The sequence below is a fragment of the Canis lupus genome, chromosome 5 (assembly GCF_011100685.1).
Source record: "Canis lupus familiaris isolate Mischka breed German Shepherd chromosome 5, alternate assembly UU_Cfam_GSD_1.0, whole genome shotgun sequence".
Taxonomy (NCBI): domain Eukaryota; kingdom Metazoa; phylum Chordata; class Mammalia; order Carnivora; family Canidae; genus Canis; species Canis lupus.
Window position 1 is genome coordinate 24,030,683 of NC_049226.1, and position 17,741 is coordinate 24,048,423.

The 17,741-nt window shown below is 43.1% G+C and overlaps 1 protein-coding gene across 3 annotated transcripts in view; it reads left to right on the top strand.

Annotated features, from left to right (window-relative positions):
* EXPH5 (exophilin 5) overlaps positions 1-17,741 on the top strand; it is a 93,186-nt gene that overhangs the window by 8,781 nt on the left and 66,664 nt on the right. For 2 of the 3 annotated variants that reach the window (XM_038536262.1, XM_038536263.1), the window contains exon 1: positions 12,606-12,933. The exons of the other annotated variant lie outside the window; for it this stretch is intronic. In XM_038536262.1, the coding sequence (XP_038392190.1) occupies positions 12,815-12,933 (119 nt within the window). In that variant the 5' untranslated portion in view covers positions 12,606-12,814. Of the gene's footprint in view, positions 1-12,605; positions 12,934-17,741 lie in introns of those variants that run through there. 3 annotated transcript variants of the gene reach the window in all.

Below are 17,741 nucleotides of genomic sequence, written 5' to 3' on the forward strand. Positions count from 1 at the left end.
ACTTAATTAGAGGTTGCAAAGAGGCTGTTATGCACCAGTCGCTGGGGAAAGGAAAATGTAATTTTCGATATTCATTTCATTCTGATAGACATTTCTTTGAAGCTTGGAAGACACCAAGATCAGTCATCTGTATTAGAATCTTCCCGGGGAATCCCTGGGTGGCTCAGCTGTTCGGAGCCTGCCTTTGGCCTGGGGCGTGATCCTGGAGTCCCAGGATCTGGTCCCGCGTCGGGCTCCCTGCGTGGAGCCTGCTTCTCCCTCTACCTGTGTCTCTGCCTCTCTCTATATATATATATGTCTATCATGAATGAATAAATAAATAAATCTTTTAGAATCTTCCCTCACTTTTCCTTTTTTTTCTCATTCTTCTTTTTTTTTTTTTTTTTTTTTTTGCAGTTCTGCCGTTTTATTTTTCCTGGGATACTCAAGGGGATGTGGGAATAGCCACAGGTGTGGTGAGGGGAAGCCCCATCTTCCCCTCAACAGCGGGAAACGGGGAGAGGCCCAGGCGCCCCGGTCCTGGGTTGGTCCAGCCACTGCGGTCCCTGGGCCCGGCGGGCTAGGGGCGGAGGGCGCAGCCCCAGGGGTGGGGGTGAGGCAGTCTCCGGGGTGGGGTTCGGGATTCTTCATATTCCTCACTCTTCCTATCCCACTTTCCCCCACCTCTCCATGCAGTATAGCAGGGAACATATAAGAATGGGTCTTCTCTTCTCACCTCTTTTTCCCCATGTTCCCCAGATAGCAATCTCCTGGACTCGAAAAGTAAATTCAAGTTTGATAGATTAGTACTACAGAAGCAAACAAATACAAGCCTGTGATTTTGAAGAAGTGAGTCACTGAGAATTTTTTAAGATCTACTGAGAGGGGTGCATGGGTGGTGAAACTGGTTGAACACCTGACTCTTGATTTTGGCTCAGGTCGTGGTCTCAGAGGTCATGGTCTTGGGGTCTTGGGGTCAAACCCCATGCCTGGCCCCATGTCCGGTTCTGTGTTCAGCATAGAGTCTGCTTGGGTTTTTTTCTCTCTCTGTCTCTCTTCTATCCCTCCACCCCTGCTCTCTCTCCCTCTCTCAAATAAAATTTTAAAAACCCTAAAAAAATAAAATAAAGAAGCACCTGGGTGGCTCAGTTGGTTAAGCATTTGCCTTCAGCTCAGGTCATGGTCTCAGGGTACTGGAATCAAGCCCTGCATTTGGCTCCCTGTTCAGACAAGAGTCTGCTTCTCCCTCTCCCTCTGTATCCTGCCCCCACCACCCCTACTTGTACTCTCATTCTTGCTTGATCTATCTCTCAAATAAATAAATAAAATCTTTTTTAAAAAATCAAGTAAAACTAAATCTACTGAGAGTTGGGATAGCATGCTTTCCCCCAGAGCTGGCAGTAGTTATCAAAGCATCCATCCCATAATCATCGCACTTACCCTGCTTCCACTACTGGTGAGAAGATTTCCCAACAACAAATGAAAAATATTTATTTGCCAGATGTCCCTCAATGTGTACTCAGGAATTGTTAATGGAAGGGTACTTTCTTGTGAAAGGAAAAACAACCACATTTTGCAACCACGTAGGCAAAATTGTAAAAATTTCCAAAGAATGAGTACTGTAAGCTGCGTGCCAGAACTGATTACTGACATTACTGAAGTATTACAAGAAACATTAATAATTTTTTTCTGTAAAACACTTTAAAGTTCACAAAGGATCTTCAAAATTGTTTTTTGATTCCACTAGATTGTGAAATCATCTTCTACAGAGATCTTTCAGTAACAATATTAAAAGCCTTTATCAAAATGTACACTGACTGCAATTGAGTTATAAATATATAGATAGATAGATACACACGCACAGAGTTATGAACTCTACACACACACACACACACACACACACACGGGCAAGAACTTTAGGAAGACATGCAAACATGAAAAAATACCCCTTGTAGTAGGATTATAAATATCTTTTTTCTTTTTAAGTACTTTGGTATCATCATGCTATATTTCCAATTCAAAACAATTTTAATCCTTATATCTCAAATGATTTGAGGTGAGTTCTGCCCACAGGTAAGATTTCCTCCATCCTGAAAGCAGAGAGGAGAGATAGTATCTGGAAATCTCTTCTTATCCTGAAGCTGGCCAGGTATGAGGAGGAAACAATAGAATCCAACCACCCACCTGCCTGTCTGTCTCTGTCTCGGCCTCTCCCTGTCTCTGTCTCCCACATTATTTCATTAGAGCTTACTGTGTGCTAAGCACTTTACATACTTTATCACATTTAATTCCACAGCCTTGTGAAGTGGGTACAATTATTACTCTTACTTCACAGATAAGGAAGTGTGACATAACCACCCAAGATCACACAACTAGTAAAGTGTGTAAACAGAGTTTGAACCAAGGACTCCTGACTCCCAGCCCATGTTCTTTGAATAAGATCTAAAGTCCATTGCCGTAACCTGACTTGCTTATATTATCAGGCCCATGTCTATCTCTCCAACTTTCCCTCCCCTCCCTACACTCTCATTTACCATGATGTCCAGAGATATCATCCCAGGCTGTCAATATCTCTCCTGCCTCAACATTTTGCACTTGCCTCTGCTTGGAAAGCCCTTCCCATGGCTCTTACCAAGGGTGGATTCATGATACCCTTCAGATCTCCAATTACACATCAATGTTCAGGGTGGCCATCTCGACTGCCCCATGGAAGGTAGTCCACTCCTCCCCAAAGTTGCTCTCCCTCACATCACTCTGGTTAATGTTTTTCATAGCACATATCATAGTTGGTAAATCTTTTATTTATTTACTTATATACTGTCTCCAGGAACGCAAACTCCATGAGGACTGAGACCTTGTTTGTCTTTGTACCTCTGTGTTTCCAGCATCTGGCATGCGGCTGGACACACAGCAGGCTGAGCAAATACTAAGTGCCCTTAGCCATAGAGCCTCACTGCCTGGGGCAGGGAATTTAGGGGATTATTTCTTGCCCAAAGATGAGGTAGGTTCAAAACATTTTGTAAATAGGTAAGTCTACATTTTACCCATTTTTTTTTTCAAATTTAAGTTCCTTTGAGGACATATGTATATTTATTTTCCTAGTTCTTCTCCTGTCTGGCTTATGAGATCTCAGGTTTCAGCTCACATAGCACTCACTCAAGCCTTTGCCAGAGCCATGACCCCCTCCACCCTTCCCATCCACCACCCTATTATTTTGGTTCACCTATCACACTCTAAATTTATGTTAACTTGCTTCTTATTTTTTTTCCCTCTGCCCATTAGAATGTAATGTTCTTGAAGGCCAACACTTTATCTTAACACTGTATATGTGGTATCTAAAGCACTTTCAAACACATACTAGACATTCCATAAACATCTGTGGAATGAATCAGTACATTCATCTGTGTTCTCTTTTTAGTTCTAGCAGTTTTTAGATGGATTTCCTTGGGATTTTTGTAAGGAGAAAAATCATCATCTATGGTCAGTTTTTTTCTTTTCTGAGTGTTATACTCATTACTCTTCTTCCTTTATTGTACCAAGTAGAACTACCGGAACAATGTTATATAACACAGGAAATAACAGGTGTCTTTGATTTGTTTCCACTTAATTGATTTACCACTAATTATGATATTGAAATTGCCAGGCACAGACATTCCTTCCCATACGAAGGAAATATGCTTCTAATTCTAAAATATTAGGGCCAAAAATTTAACTTAATTTGGTTCTATCCAAAGGTGGTCTCAAATTTCATCAAAAAGCTTTAATGATGTGATGTTCTTCTTTTGAAAACATGTCAATATTAAAATATTTTCACATTTCTGGAATAAACTCTAATTAGTCATTTTTAATACATTCAATCTTTCTTAGACTGGCATTTTTCTTAGGATTTTTTTCCTACATCTATAGTCACAAGGAATAGTATACTGTGTTTTTGGGTTTGTGTGTTTATTTGACCTAGCTTTCTCAGGTGTGGCTGTCAGGAAACAGTAGATCATATAATGCCTTGGGAAATGTTTTACCTTTTGAGTTTTGGAGTAGTCTAGGGTGTTTGTATAAATCTCAGAGTCCCCTATTTCCCTCCTTCATCTTGCAGGTGGAATGGGAACAGTGAAAGCCCCTTTACAAGGGAGGATGATGGGCTGAGGCAGAATTAAATATATCTAGCACCAGGCTGAATAGTAAGTGTGTATTGCTTAGTTCCTTGATTTGGCCAGATTTGGGTTTTTTTTTTTTTTCAGGCAGATTTTGAGTGCTAGACCTACATATATTGACTTCTGACATGAGAGAATGCAAGGCTCTTATCCCTTGCCTTATATAATACTCTAAGTTTTAGAACCATGCTTATGCTTTCTCTCATATCAGGGCTCAGTGACTTGTTTAAACACTCCAGAAGTCTTTTTAATTTAATTTAATTTAATTTAATTTAATTTAATTAATTTATTTGAAAAAGAGAAAGAGCACAGACACTTGAGCATGAGTGGTGGTGAGGGACAGGAGAAGAGGGATTAGCCCTCACTGAGCAGGAATCCTGACTTGGAGCCCAATCCCAGGACCCTGAGATCAAGACCTGAACTGAAGCAAATGCTTAACCAACTGAGCCACCCAGGTGCCCCATTATTGCAGAAGTCTTTATGCATTTTGAATGATGTTTCTATTACTCAAAAGGTCATGATACCTCCTTATCCTGGGAAGCTCTATGCAGCTATGAAAAGGGACATTAAAGAAGACTATTTAATATAATGCCATTATATATATATATATATATATATATATATATATATATATATATATGTAAAAGGGGAGTATGTGAAGATGCAAACAAAAATATTAAAAATAAAACTAGTAGTTTTATTATAGATAATGGATGCTTTCTTCCCTATTTTCCATATTCTTACATTTTTATATGATGAACAACCATTGCCTCATTCTTCTGTGAGGGGACTTCCATGACTAGAGTGAGTTCCCAGCCTCTCTCCCTGATCCTTACTTACTCCTTAGGGTAGAGGAAGAGTAAGTCATCTGACTGGAGGGTGGAAAGTGTAGGAAATTTCATGATCCACACTTTTTAACTGGATGGAACTAATTCATCAGAAAGCTTGAAGCAGTTGGTGGCATTCTTCTATCACCTTCCTATCACTAATTATACCTACTCCCCACATCCGAATCTCCCACTGATGCTCAGCCCCAAGGTTCGGGCTTGGAAGGAGTGGTACTAGTGAGTCCATTTCACTGCAGAACCAAGTCATATTTTTCTGTTAATTTACCAGTAATAAAGCTGAGGTTTTGTTTTGTTTTGTTTTAAGATTTTATTTATTTACTTATTTGAGAGAGAGAGAATGTGTGCATGCACAGGCAGGGGTAGGGGCAGAAAGAGAAGGAGACAAAATCTTAAGCAGACTCTCCACTGAGCCCAGAGCCCAATGCAGGGCTTGATCTCAGGACCCTGAGATCAGGACCTGAGCCAAAATCAAGAGTCAGACACTCAACCAACTGAGCCATCCAGCCACCCCAAAGCTGAGATTCTTATTTCCATCTGTTTGACTCTTGCATTTTATTTTTCAGTTATTCCCAAACCTGAGTAAAGTCATACTTCTGTAGTCAGAGAAAATGTTACTTTTAAAACTGCTCTGTGTGCAAATACTACTATTAATAGCTACTATTTACTGAGCACTGACCTTGTTACCTGTATGATGTATGTCATCTCAGTGAATTTCTATAATAATCTTACAAAGTTGGTTCTACTGCTATCCTTGCTTTTGTAGAAAACCAAAAACAAACAAACCAACTAATGTTCAGGGAATCTGCTGATCATTGTGGGTTCAGATCTGATGCCTCAGGGGTAACCAAAAAAAAAAAAATGGTTTTCTACCTGAATTTGCAAAGCTCTTCACTGAACAATTAGAATAGTGAGAATGGAAAGGAACAACTGTGGACACTCCCTTCTCAGAGTTTCACATCCTTTGTTTACTAATAAAAGCCTGTTACCAACCTCTTACATTCAAGCTGACTTGTATTTGCTTGTCTAACTGAAAGCTAGCACCCAAACTCACCCCATAGCCTGCTGTGGGAAGAGCAGATAGATACCTCTGTGGGAAACCGATCCCTGCTCTACAGAGATGATTTTCAATGGCCTCCCCAAGTCATAGGTGACTTCAGGTGACAACCATTCAGACATTCAGTCCACTTTGTGATCAGCAGTTCTCTTGGCTACATCACTGTTAGGGAAGAAAAACAACTGAGCCTTCTGGAGATGTGGCCATCAGGCTGGAAAAAACAGATTTCTTTTTTTTTTAATAAATTTATTTTTCATTGGTATTCAATTTACCAACATACAGAATAACACCCAGTGCTCATCCCGTCAAGTGCCCCCCTCAGTGCCCGTCACCCAGTCACCCCCACCCCCCGCCCTCCTCCCCTTCCACCACCCCTAGTTCGTTTCCCAGAGTTAGGAGTCTTTATGTTCTGTCTCCCTTTCTGATATTTCCCACACATTTCTTCTCCCTTCCCTTATATTCCCTTTCACTATTATTTATATTCCCCAAATGAATGAGAACATATAATGTTTGTCCTTCTCCGATTGACTTACTTCACTCAGCATAATACGTTCCAGTTCCATCCACGTTGAAGCAAATGGTGGGTATTTGTCATATCTAATGCCTGAGTAATATTCCATTGTATACATAAACCACATCTTCTTTATCCATTCATCTGTCGATGGACACCGAGGCTCCTTCCACAGTTTGGCTATTGTGGACATTGCTGCTAGAAACATCGGGGTGCAGGTGTCCCGGCGTTTCATTGCATCCGTATCTTTGGGGTAAATCCCCAGCAGTGCAATTGCTGGGTCGTAGGGCAGGTCTATTTTTAACTCTTTGAGGAACCTCCACACAGTTTTCCAGAGTGGCTGCACCAGTGCACATTCCCACCAACAGTGTAAGAGGGTTCCCTTTTTTCCGCATCCTCTCCAACATTTGTGGTTTCCTGCCTTGTTAATTTGCCCCATTCTCACTGGTGTGAGGTGGTATCTCATTGTGGTTTTGATTTGTATTTCCCTGATGGCAAGTGATGCAGAGCATTTTCTCATGTGCATGTTGGCCATGTCTATGTCTATGTAAAACAATGTGATTCATCATATCAGCAAGAGAAAAACCAAGAACCATATGATCCTCTCATTAGATGCAGAGAAAGCATTTGACAAAATACAGCATCCATTCCTGATCAAAACTCTTCAGAGTGTAGGGATAGAGGGAACATTCCTCGACATCTTAAAAGCCATCTATGAAAAGCCCACAGCAAATATCATTCTCAATGGGGAAACACTGGGAGCCTTTCCCCTAAGATCAGGAACACGACAGGGATGTCCACTCTCACCACTGCTATTCAACTTAGTACTGGAAGTCCTAGCCTCAGCAATCAGACAACAAAAAGACATTAAAGGCATTCAAATTGGCAAAGAAGAAGTCAAACTCTCCCTCTTCGCCGATGACATGATACTCTACATAGAAAACCCAAAAGCCTCCACTCCAAGATTGCTAGAACTCATAGAGCAATTTGGCAGTGTGGCAGGATACAAAATCAATGCCCAGAAATCAATGGCATTTCTATACACTAACAATGAGACTGAAGAAAGAGAAATTAAGGAGTCAATCCCGTTTACAATTGCACCCAAAAGCATAAGATACCTAGGAATAAACCTCACCAAAGAGGTAAAGGATCTATACCCTAAAAACTATAGAACACTTCTGAAAGAAATTGAGGAAGACACAAAGAGATGGAAAAATATTCCATGCTCATGGATTGGCAGAATTAATATTGTGAAAATGTCAATGTTACCCAGGGCAGTTTACTCGTTTAATGCAATCCCTATCAAAATGCCATGGACTTTCTTCAGAGAGTTAGAACAAATTATTTTAAGATTTGTGTGGAATCAGAAAAGACCCCGAATAGCCAGGGGAATTTTAAAAAAGAAAACCATAGCTGGGGGCATCACAATGCCAGATTTCAGGTTGTACTACAAAGCTGTGGTCATCAAGATAGTGGTACTAGCACAAAAACAGACACATAGATCAGTGGAACAGAATAGAGAACCCAGAAGTGGACCCTGAACTTTATGGTCAACTAATATTCGATAAAGGAGGAAAGACTATCCTCTGGAAGAAAGACAGTCTCTTCAATAAATGGTGTTGGGAAAATTGGACATCCACATGCAGAAGAATGAAACTAGACCACTCCCTTTCACCATACACAAAGACAAACTCAAAATGGATGAAAGATCTAATTTTGAGACAAGATTCCATCAAAATCCTAGAGAAGAACACAGGCAACACCCTTTTTGAACTCGGCCATAGTAACTTCTTGCAAGATACATCCACGAAGGCAAAAGAAGCAAAAGCAAAAATGAACTATTGGGACTTCATCAAGATAAGAAGCTTTTGCACAGCAAAGGATACAGTCAACAAAACTAAGACAACCTACAGAATGGGAGAAGATATTTGCAAATGACGTATCAGATAAAGGGCTAGTTTCCAAGATCTATAAAGAACTTATTAAACTCAACACCAAAGAAGCAAACAATCCAATCATGAAATGGGCAAAAGACATGAAAAGAAATCTCACAGAGAAAACAGATTTCTAAAGATTATTGCTACCTATCCAGATGTTGCTATTAAAAACCAAACTGATGAGTTATCTCTCCAGTTGCAAGGTGGGGTGGGAGGTTGCCAGGGTTACCAATACTAAGATTGAAAATGGGTGCTTGTTGCTGAGAGAATGAGCTCATGAAATAATCCTTTGAAAATGAATTTTACTCCAAAAGCACTGGGTTTCTAGTCCTACAGAAACCACCTGTCTGGTTCCAGGGTGACCCCTAATGTCTTGCAGATGTTTCAAATAGAATGTTAGTATAGAAAATCCCCGATGGCATGCCCCACTGTGCTGCAGTCCTGGGCAGAAGCCTGTCTTGATGCTCACGTCCAATGCGGTCACTCAAGTTCTGACCTCAGCCTTTCTTCTCTGTCTTCCCTTTGCTATGGCCATCTTATTTGGCCACAGGATTTTGTCAATCATATCTGAGCAGATGACTTCCAAATCTACTTCTCCATCCCTTTTTCAAGAGCTCCCAGTCCCAAATTTTTTCCCTGTGTGAACAAATTGCAGGTTACTTTAAACTCTTTATGTTTAAAACTAAACTGGTATTTTTACAAACATGCTTCTCCTATCATCAAAGAGACTACTCTCCTTTCAGACACTTCTCTTGAAATCTTACATCATCTTTGTGATTCCTTCTTTCTTAATCTTCATATCCAATGAGTTTCCAAGTACAATGTCTTTTTTTTTTTTAAGATTTTGTTTTTAAGTAATCTCTATACCCAATGTGGGGCTCAAACAACCCCAAGTCAAGAATTACATACTGGAGACCTGGGTGGCTAAGGGGATGAGCATCTGCCATTGGCTCAGGTCATGATTCTGGGGTCCTGGGATCAAGTCCTGCATTGCTCTCCCCTCAGGGAGCCTGCTTCTCCCTCTGTCTATGTTTCTGCCTCTCTCTCAGTGTCTCATGAATAAACAAATAAAATCTTAAAAAAAAAAAAAAAAGAGTTGCACACTTTACTGACCGAGCCAGGTGCCCCCACTCAATGTCTTTGGATTTCACTCCTCTTGTATTCCCATGTCCACTGCTTTGATTCAGTTTCTCTCCCCCCTTTCTCCTGCATCAGTGATCCAGCACCATGGGGTCCTTGCCACAATCCTCACTCTACACTTCTTCATCTGCTGCTACCAGAGTAATCTCCCCAGTGTTCAGTTTCAGCTCTACCATCGTCATCCTCAAAACCTATCTTGGGGGTGCTTGGGCAGCTCACTAGGTTAAGCATCTGTCTTCAGCTCAGGTCATGATACCAGGGTCCTGGGTTTGAGCTGGGAATCAGGCTTTCTGCTCAGTGGGGAGTCTGCTTCTCCCTTTGCCTCTCCCCGCACACCCCTACTCAAGCTCTCTCTCTCTCTCAAATAAATAAATAAAACAAACAAAATTTAAAAAAACAAAACAAACAAACAAAAATCCTTTCTTGACTTCTCATCACCTACACAATAGAGTCCAGGTTCCTGGGCGTGGCATTCATCGTCATGTCACATGACATTCATCGTCATGTCACAGCATTCATTGTCATGTCATATATATATATATATGATTTTATTTATTCATGATAGACACAGAGAGAGAGGCAGAGACACAGGCAGAAGGAGAAGCAGGCTTCCTGTGGGCGCCCGATGCGGTACTTGATCCCAGGACCCCGGGATCACACCCTGAGCCAAAGGCAGATGCTCAACTGCTGAACCACCCAGGTGCCCCACAGCCTTATGTACTCTTTTTATAAATCCTATGAGCTAGCCCAATGTTTTTCAATCTCTTTATTATTGTACCTCCAATATTGCCCTTATTGTGAATGCCTATTCAAGCCAAAACAGATCATTTACTAATCCCTGAATATACCCATGAATATATCCTTGAAAATATCCCTGAAGATTTTCTAGCTCCCAAAAAATTTTGCTCACTTTGGCCATTAGTCAGAGGAGTTGAGGGGTTATGAGCAAATTCCTAGAGCATACTTCTCCTACTTGGTGTACTGTTTCCCTGGCCTAAATAGACACACATCTCCTCCCACAACCTTCAACTTCTTCCTATTGAAATCTGACCTTTCATGTGACAACCCAAATACCATGTCCTCTCCCTGATCCACTCAGTTGGAACTAACTTCTTTCTGTGGTCTCATAGAACTTTCTTGATACATTTATTATGTTGGCCTTTGTCATGTAGTTCTTTTTCTGTGTCATCTCCCCAAGCTTTCCAAAGACAAGGAGTATCTTCTTCACAGCATACAATGCCCTCATACAGTAGGCACCAGAACATGGTAGTTGAAATCAATTCACTGATACACCAGGAACACAATAAAAGCCTACCCACATGAAGAAGTTCCATATGTGTGTGGAAGAAATGAACATGTTAATAAGTAGAAAAATGGACATCATATATAAGCCACACTCCTAATCCACCATTATTAACACAGAGACTATTTTAAAAGGAGTTCCATGTATTGTACAACACTGGCGAGCCGAATTGGTTGCTGCTTCAGAGAAATAACAAACAGCCACCCACAGAAATGGTTACCTGCCTAGGCATGTCTTAAATAACAATGATCAAAGTGAGTAGAGAACCCAGAGGCCAAAATGTAAATAGTCATTTTTGACATTATGTTTTTGTTACAGATACAAAAATCTTTATTGGGTTTATTTGCCATGAAAGGAGATGATACATGTGCAAGTACACTTTACTTTAAAAAAAATATTTTATTTATTTATTCATCAGAGACACACAGAGACATAGGCAGAGGTAGAAGCAGGCTTCCTGCAGGGAGCCCTGTGCATCACTGGGCACTGGATCCTGGGTGCCATCCATCTGTAGTGTCTGGACTTTCTAAATTTCTCTGAGGGCAAAGCATCCCTGATGGGACAAAACTACCCTCTTGAGCCTTGAGGACCTGACTGACCCCAAGGCCGTGACCGTCCTGACCTTTACTGCCCACCTGCATGTACCCACTGATCTTAGTTCCATATTTTTCTCATCTAAACCTGGAAATATTTTCAATACCTTGGAGGCAATCTTTTGAGATGCTAGCGCACCATCTTCCCAGTCTTGGCCTAACCAAAATAAATCCATTTTTTCGTTTCTCTGCCTTTGGAATTTGTCAGCAGCTAGTGGCCACATCTGGGCTGTTTGGGACCCGTGGAGCCAGGCATTCCTGCGCCCCAGTGCCCCGGCTACAATACTTTTTTAAATGTATGTATAAGACACATTTAGAAACTTCCATCATATCTCAGAATAATAACTTTCTAGGAAAGCTATTTCTGTGGTTTCACAGGATTACATTTTGCTTTAGTCAGAGGATTAGGTGTTTGCAAGTGGCACTCGAATTACTTCTCTGATATTATGAGGAAGATTATCAATTCTTACAGAAAGCTACAAACAGGTGATTTTCATCATCCCTTGCCCCTGGGCTGTCTTCTCCTAAGATACCGTAAACCATTTTGTGGTTTTTAAAAGTTTTGGGTTTTTTTCACCTAAAGCTCAATAATGACTTTTGTAGGGGGATGAACTGGAGGCCTTGGGGGGCATGGGAGGCGTGGCAAAGAACCCATCCCCAAGGATACACTAAATTTAGCCCCTCGCCTGGGTCAGGTCCCACAGTCACCTGTGCATCAAGCTCAGCCCTTCTGGGTGTTTCAAGCAGGGTAACTCTTGTGCCAGATCTAAAGCTCCTACTGCAACTCCATCCACTTCCCATGGGCTCTTTACTGCAAAGGAGGATTCGTTGTGGATCTCACTCCTCGTCACCCCTTCCACTAGACCGGCTGGAGTCCTGAGAGCAAACAGCAGCGGCGAAAGCAAATACTGCATTGGCGCCAATCCCTAAACTCAGGCCTCACTTAGGTGCGGAAATAAGTAGGATTGTCACTTAACACGTCGGATCCGCGCGGAGAGGAGCGGGGAGGAGGAGACGAGGGAGGACCCGCCCCTTTGGAATGGGATTGGTTCCCTGCGTCGGGTTTTGCATCTGGGTTGGGTCTGGGTTGGCAGAAGCAGTCATTAAGGTGTTGTCGAAATGAGCCCTGGAGCTGTGGGCTGTTCCCTAAGTTCGGGGTTTTAGATTTTCCAAGGGGCGGACTTCTTATTGGCCATGGGATCAAGTTCCTGAAACTGGCCTCCTTTACCTTGAAAAATGTCCTCGTAACGGGCGGCGCCGAGGAGCTTAAGTGTAGTAATTCCCACGCAGGAGAGAACATGACGAAGGTTCCTCAGGGGTTTGATTTCAGTTTCTTAAATGACGAAGAAGCCAGGAAGATCCTGCAGGTGCTGGAAAGGAATGAGGCGCTGCAGAGGGCAGAGAAGGACAGGATCAGGTACCGCGCCGCTCCTTCCTCGGCGCCGCGGGAGGCGCGGACTCGTGGCCGCGCACCTGTCGGGCCTGGGACGGCGCCGCAGCCGCGGGGAAAGGCGCGCTCGGTTCCTCCCCCGGGGACCGCGGACGCTTGGCTGGTGCCTGCCCACGCGCGGCGTCCCGGACGCGCTGGCCCGCGGGGGTGGGTCCCGCAGGGAGGGCGGGGGCCGCGCTGCCCCTCGCGGTGCGGGCAGGTGCTTGGGAGCGGTCCTGTGTGAGCGGTGCCGCCAGCTGCTGCGCCCCGGGCGGGGACACGGGGGTGGCAGTGGGCCGCAGGGGCCCAGATGCGTGGGTCCAGGATACGTGGGCGGCGACGGGCCGAGGGGTCGGGGACGCGGGGTCCAGTACGCGAGCGCGGCGGGCGGGCGCGATGGGGCGGGGGTGGGGGGGCGCGCACCCTCGGGCCTCGGTGCGGAGGGTCCCCGGGCGGCGCGCCCTCCCCCCGGAGACACCCCTCCGCACCCCACGTGCGGGCGTCCCGGGAGGAAGAGCAGCTCCCTGGCGGCGAAGCGGTCCCGCCCCAGGGCCGGGGCTTCAGGATCTCGCCTTGTGCGGAGTGAACCGGCCTGGGACTGGGACCCGAATGGGGGGTCTCCTTGCGTGGGGAGCAGCTGCTGCGAAATCTCACCCTTGGCCTCACTGCACAGGGCTGCAGGGGAGGGATTAGACACCAGAGGCGGATATGGGCCGGTGATTGCCTGGGATGTCAATTAACCAGTTTTTCTCCTGGGAGAGTGTGGGATAGGCCACACTGAATACAAGGACTTTCTCACCAAGTCTAGAATAGACCCGTTCAAGGCCTTGTCCAACTGACTGTGGAAGGAATTCGGGGCATCACTCAGACCAAAAAGTGTGTCCTTAATGGGAATTTAGAAAGCCATTTTGCTTGCAACTTCTTGGTGATGTCGGTTCTAGGTTTCCACTTCCTTCCAAAGTTTCTACGGCCCACCCCGGCACCCCCTCCCCCCCAAAAAAGTCCCAAAATACTCTTCACATAGGAAATCCTAGTTAGTCTTTATAGAAGTGATTAGAATACCCTGAGCTCAAAGTCCCATCTTCCCTCATCTCCAGCAGATACAGCCCTTACGGGGAGAAATGAATATTTGAAGTGCGGGGATGTGTATTTCACACCATCATACTCTGCTTTTCAAAAAGTAGGCTCCATCATTTCCTACCTGTGTGAGCACAGTATGTCCACACCCACTCACATCCACACGTGCCCTACACACAGGCACGCCCAGCCTCGAGGAGGAGAACTTTAGTATGTAGTTTGTTTTCAACACGTTTTCCAAAAGAACTAAGGAACTAGTGGCTCTCGGTGTGTGTCTTTGAAAGTGTTTATTGTCTCTAGAGAGGATGGGTCTCCTTAAGTGATCCAGTCCATATGTATTTGGGGAAATTAGGGGAGAATTAGGAAATAACAGGAGGGAAGAAAGCTTCAACGTGAGATGTTATCATCGGCGTGGCTTCTCACGAACTGTGGTTCTAGAAATAATAAGATTCTTTAGTTTGATTTTCATTCAAGAGAATTTTGACTTCTATTTGACCCGGTGCTCCGGTTGTGTTTCCTGGGGAGCCGCCTTTAGGGGGAACTAGAACTACAGCTAGGTGCAAGGTCATCGAGCTGGGCTGTAAAAGGAAGGCTGAAACACCCTTTCTGATTTCACTGCACTCATCCTAACTGGGGCATGAAAAGAAAAAGGCATAATGCTAAGACAAAATCAATCCTGCTAACTATTAAACTGTTAAAAATAATCACTCCAATAATTTAAAAAACATCACCATTAAAATATAAAAATCATTTAAGGACAGTGGACACTTGGGCCAGATGCTCAAGGCAATTTTTTCTAGTACTTTCTTTCCCTCTGGTTAATTCCTGAATCCCACTGTCAGACACCCATCACAGGATAGCCATCTCCCTGGCGTTTTTTGGTGTACCAGCTGACGTGCATGGGTTTTAGCAGATAATGGCATGAGGAGAAGGCCTGAGATAACATGTCAACTTGGCTGCCTCTGCTCATTTTCTTGATATGTGTGATCATATTTTCCAAATCAAAAGTCAGAACACATGACTTATCATCCAGGAGCATTATTTAGGAGACAGTACAACAGGCTTGTGTGAGAGACTGGGAGGTCTTTTTGCTGTGCAGGTTTGCCCTGTTATCCAAAAATAAAGCATTTCCTTTGAAAGCCTCAAAAGTTCAGATGGCATAAAGCAAAGAAGCAATTACCATGCATTTATATGGAAAAGTTTCTGAGCACTCCCAAACACCAAAAATAAACTCTTAGGCTTTTCTGAAACCGTAGGACACATCTTGATAAATCATGCACAAAATAAATCAAGATAAAGCACAAATGTCTACAAACACAGTTCAAAACTACTGTGGCTTAGGGTCCCTGAGTCATTCAGTGGGTGGGCTCTTGATTTGGGCTTAGGTCTTGATCTCAGGGTCATCAGATGGAGCCCCACAATGGGCTATGCACTCAGTGTGGAGTCGACTGGAGATTCTCTCCTCCCTCTGCTGCTCCCCTGCTCTCTCTTTTTAAAGAGATTTCTCTCTCCCAGGAAATAAATAAAATCTTTTAAAAAGTTAAAAAAAAAAAAAAAGTAAACCACTAAAAAAAACTGACAGCATCTTGGTGCTGAGATGCTGAGTATAGCTCCTCCAGGAAGGAGCTTGGCAGTGCCACTCTGGCTGCTTGGGGTATGTGCTGCCTCCTGCAAAACATATGCTAAATTCTTTTTTTTTTTTTTTTTTTTTGCTTTTCACCTTTTTTCATAAAAGCAAAATCTTTTTCAGGTTTAATTTTTTGGCAAAAACAGGTATTAATGTAGGTCTTTCATAAAAGTGAAGTAGCCTAATGCTAACTATAGAAAATCGGGTGGGGAGGAGGAGTACTTGAGAAATATTCTCAAGATACCTTTCTTTCTTTTTTTTTTTTTTTAAAGATTTTATTTATTCATGAGAGACAGAGAGAGAGAGAGAGGCAGAGACACAGGCAGAGGGAGAAGCAGGCTCCATGCAGGGAGCCCAACATGGGACTCGATCCTGGATTTCCAGGATCACGCCCTGGGCCACCCGGGCGGCCCGATGTCTTTCTTTTTTAAAAGACTTTATTTATTCATGAGAGACATAGAGATACACGCAGAGAGAGAAGCAGGCTCCCTATGGGGAGCTTCATTTAGGACTTGATCCCAGGACCCCGGAATCACAACCTGAGCCAAAGGCTGATGCTCAACCACTGAGCCATCCAGGCGTCCCTCAAGATGTCTTGGCTAGAATATTAAAAGACCAAATGGAGAAGTTTGGAAAGTTTGCTGGTTGGGGGACAACTGAAGAATTTAGTTTCATCTATGGTAGACTTGAATGTCTTACAACATATTTAAGACCTGTTGTATAGTTAGAAACATTGAACTACAGTGTCATGCAGATCCAGAGATGCCCAGAGATTAATGTGAGAGTAACTGAGATCACCATGAGGGCTAACAGCCACCACCACCACCACCACCACCACCACCACCACCACCACCCCGCCCCCATAGAAATGCTCGTGAACACACAGAACTTCCTGAGATCTTCTCTCATGGATACCAGATCTCTCTGGCTCCAGCTTACTTGGGAAGGTATTTGCATTAAATATTATTATGTTCCTGATATATAAAGAGTTTATTCAAATATTGAAGAAAAACATCAAGATTCAAAATGATAAACAGGCAAAACACAAAAATAAGGTGTTCATGCTAGAAGATATCCCAACTTTGAATGAAATATTGCAGGAAAATGTTCACCCACACAATAGCTGAGAAATGAAGTATTTAAATGAAGTATTTAAAAATAACAGAAAAAAAACTGTTGGTGGGGATGGGCATGAAATGGATAGATTCAGCATATTGTTAGTGGTGTGCAGTCCTCTTGGTGAACAGTATGGTGCTACCTATAAAGATATGCCTTACCCTTGACCCAATCTCCAATTCTTGCATATTTCTCATCAGTAGGAGGCTGAGGTAGGAGAAGGTGGCCACACCAGCATTTATCAAGGCATTTATGCCTTTTAGTAATTACTCTGATAATGACAGCCAACATTTATGGATCTCCTATTGTATACTCGGCACTGTACTAAGCATGCTACATGTATTTAATTAATTGGCCCATAACCCCATTATGTACACAGTTGAATTTCAATTTCACAGAAAAGGAAACAGCTTAACAAAGGTTGAATACCTTGTCCAAGTTAAGTGAAAGCCAGAATTTTAAAAAAACATATTATTTATTTATTCATGAGAGACACAGAGAGAGAGGCAGAAACATAGGTAGAGGGAGAAGCAGGCTCCCTATGGGGAGCCCAATGTGGGACTTGATCCCAGGACCCTGGGATCATGCCCTGAGCCAAAGGCAGACATTCAACCACTGAGCCACCCAGGTGCCCAAGGGCCAGATTTTAAATCCAGATCTATCTCAAAATGCTTTTACCCATCAGCATTGAATAATCCTCACCACCATCCTTTGGGGTAAGTAGTGTTGATGGCTTTGTACAGAAAGGAAACTGAAATGTGTCAAGGTCATCACACAGATCCTATGAGACAGAGCTAGAATTTGACCCAAATCTGACTCTTTCCACTATACTGTATTTTTCTCTAAGGGAAAAGAAGACATATACCCACAGATATTCATTGCAGTATTACGAAATGACAAAATAGTAGGAAAATAATAGCAAAATAGTGGAAAATTTCAAATCTAAATGTCTAGTAAAAGTGCAGTCATAATGGAT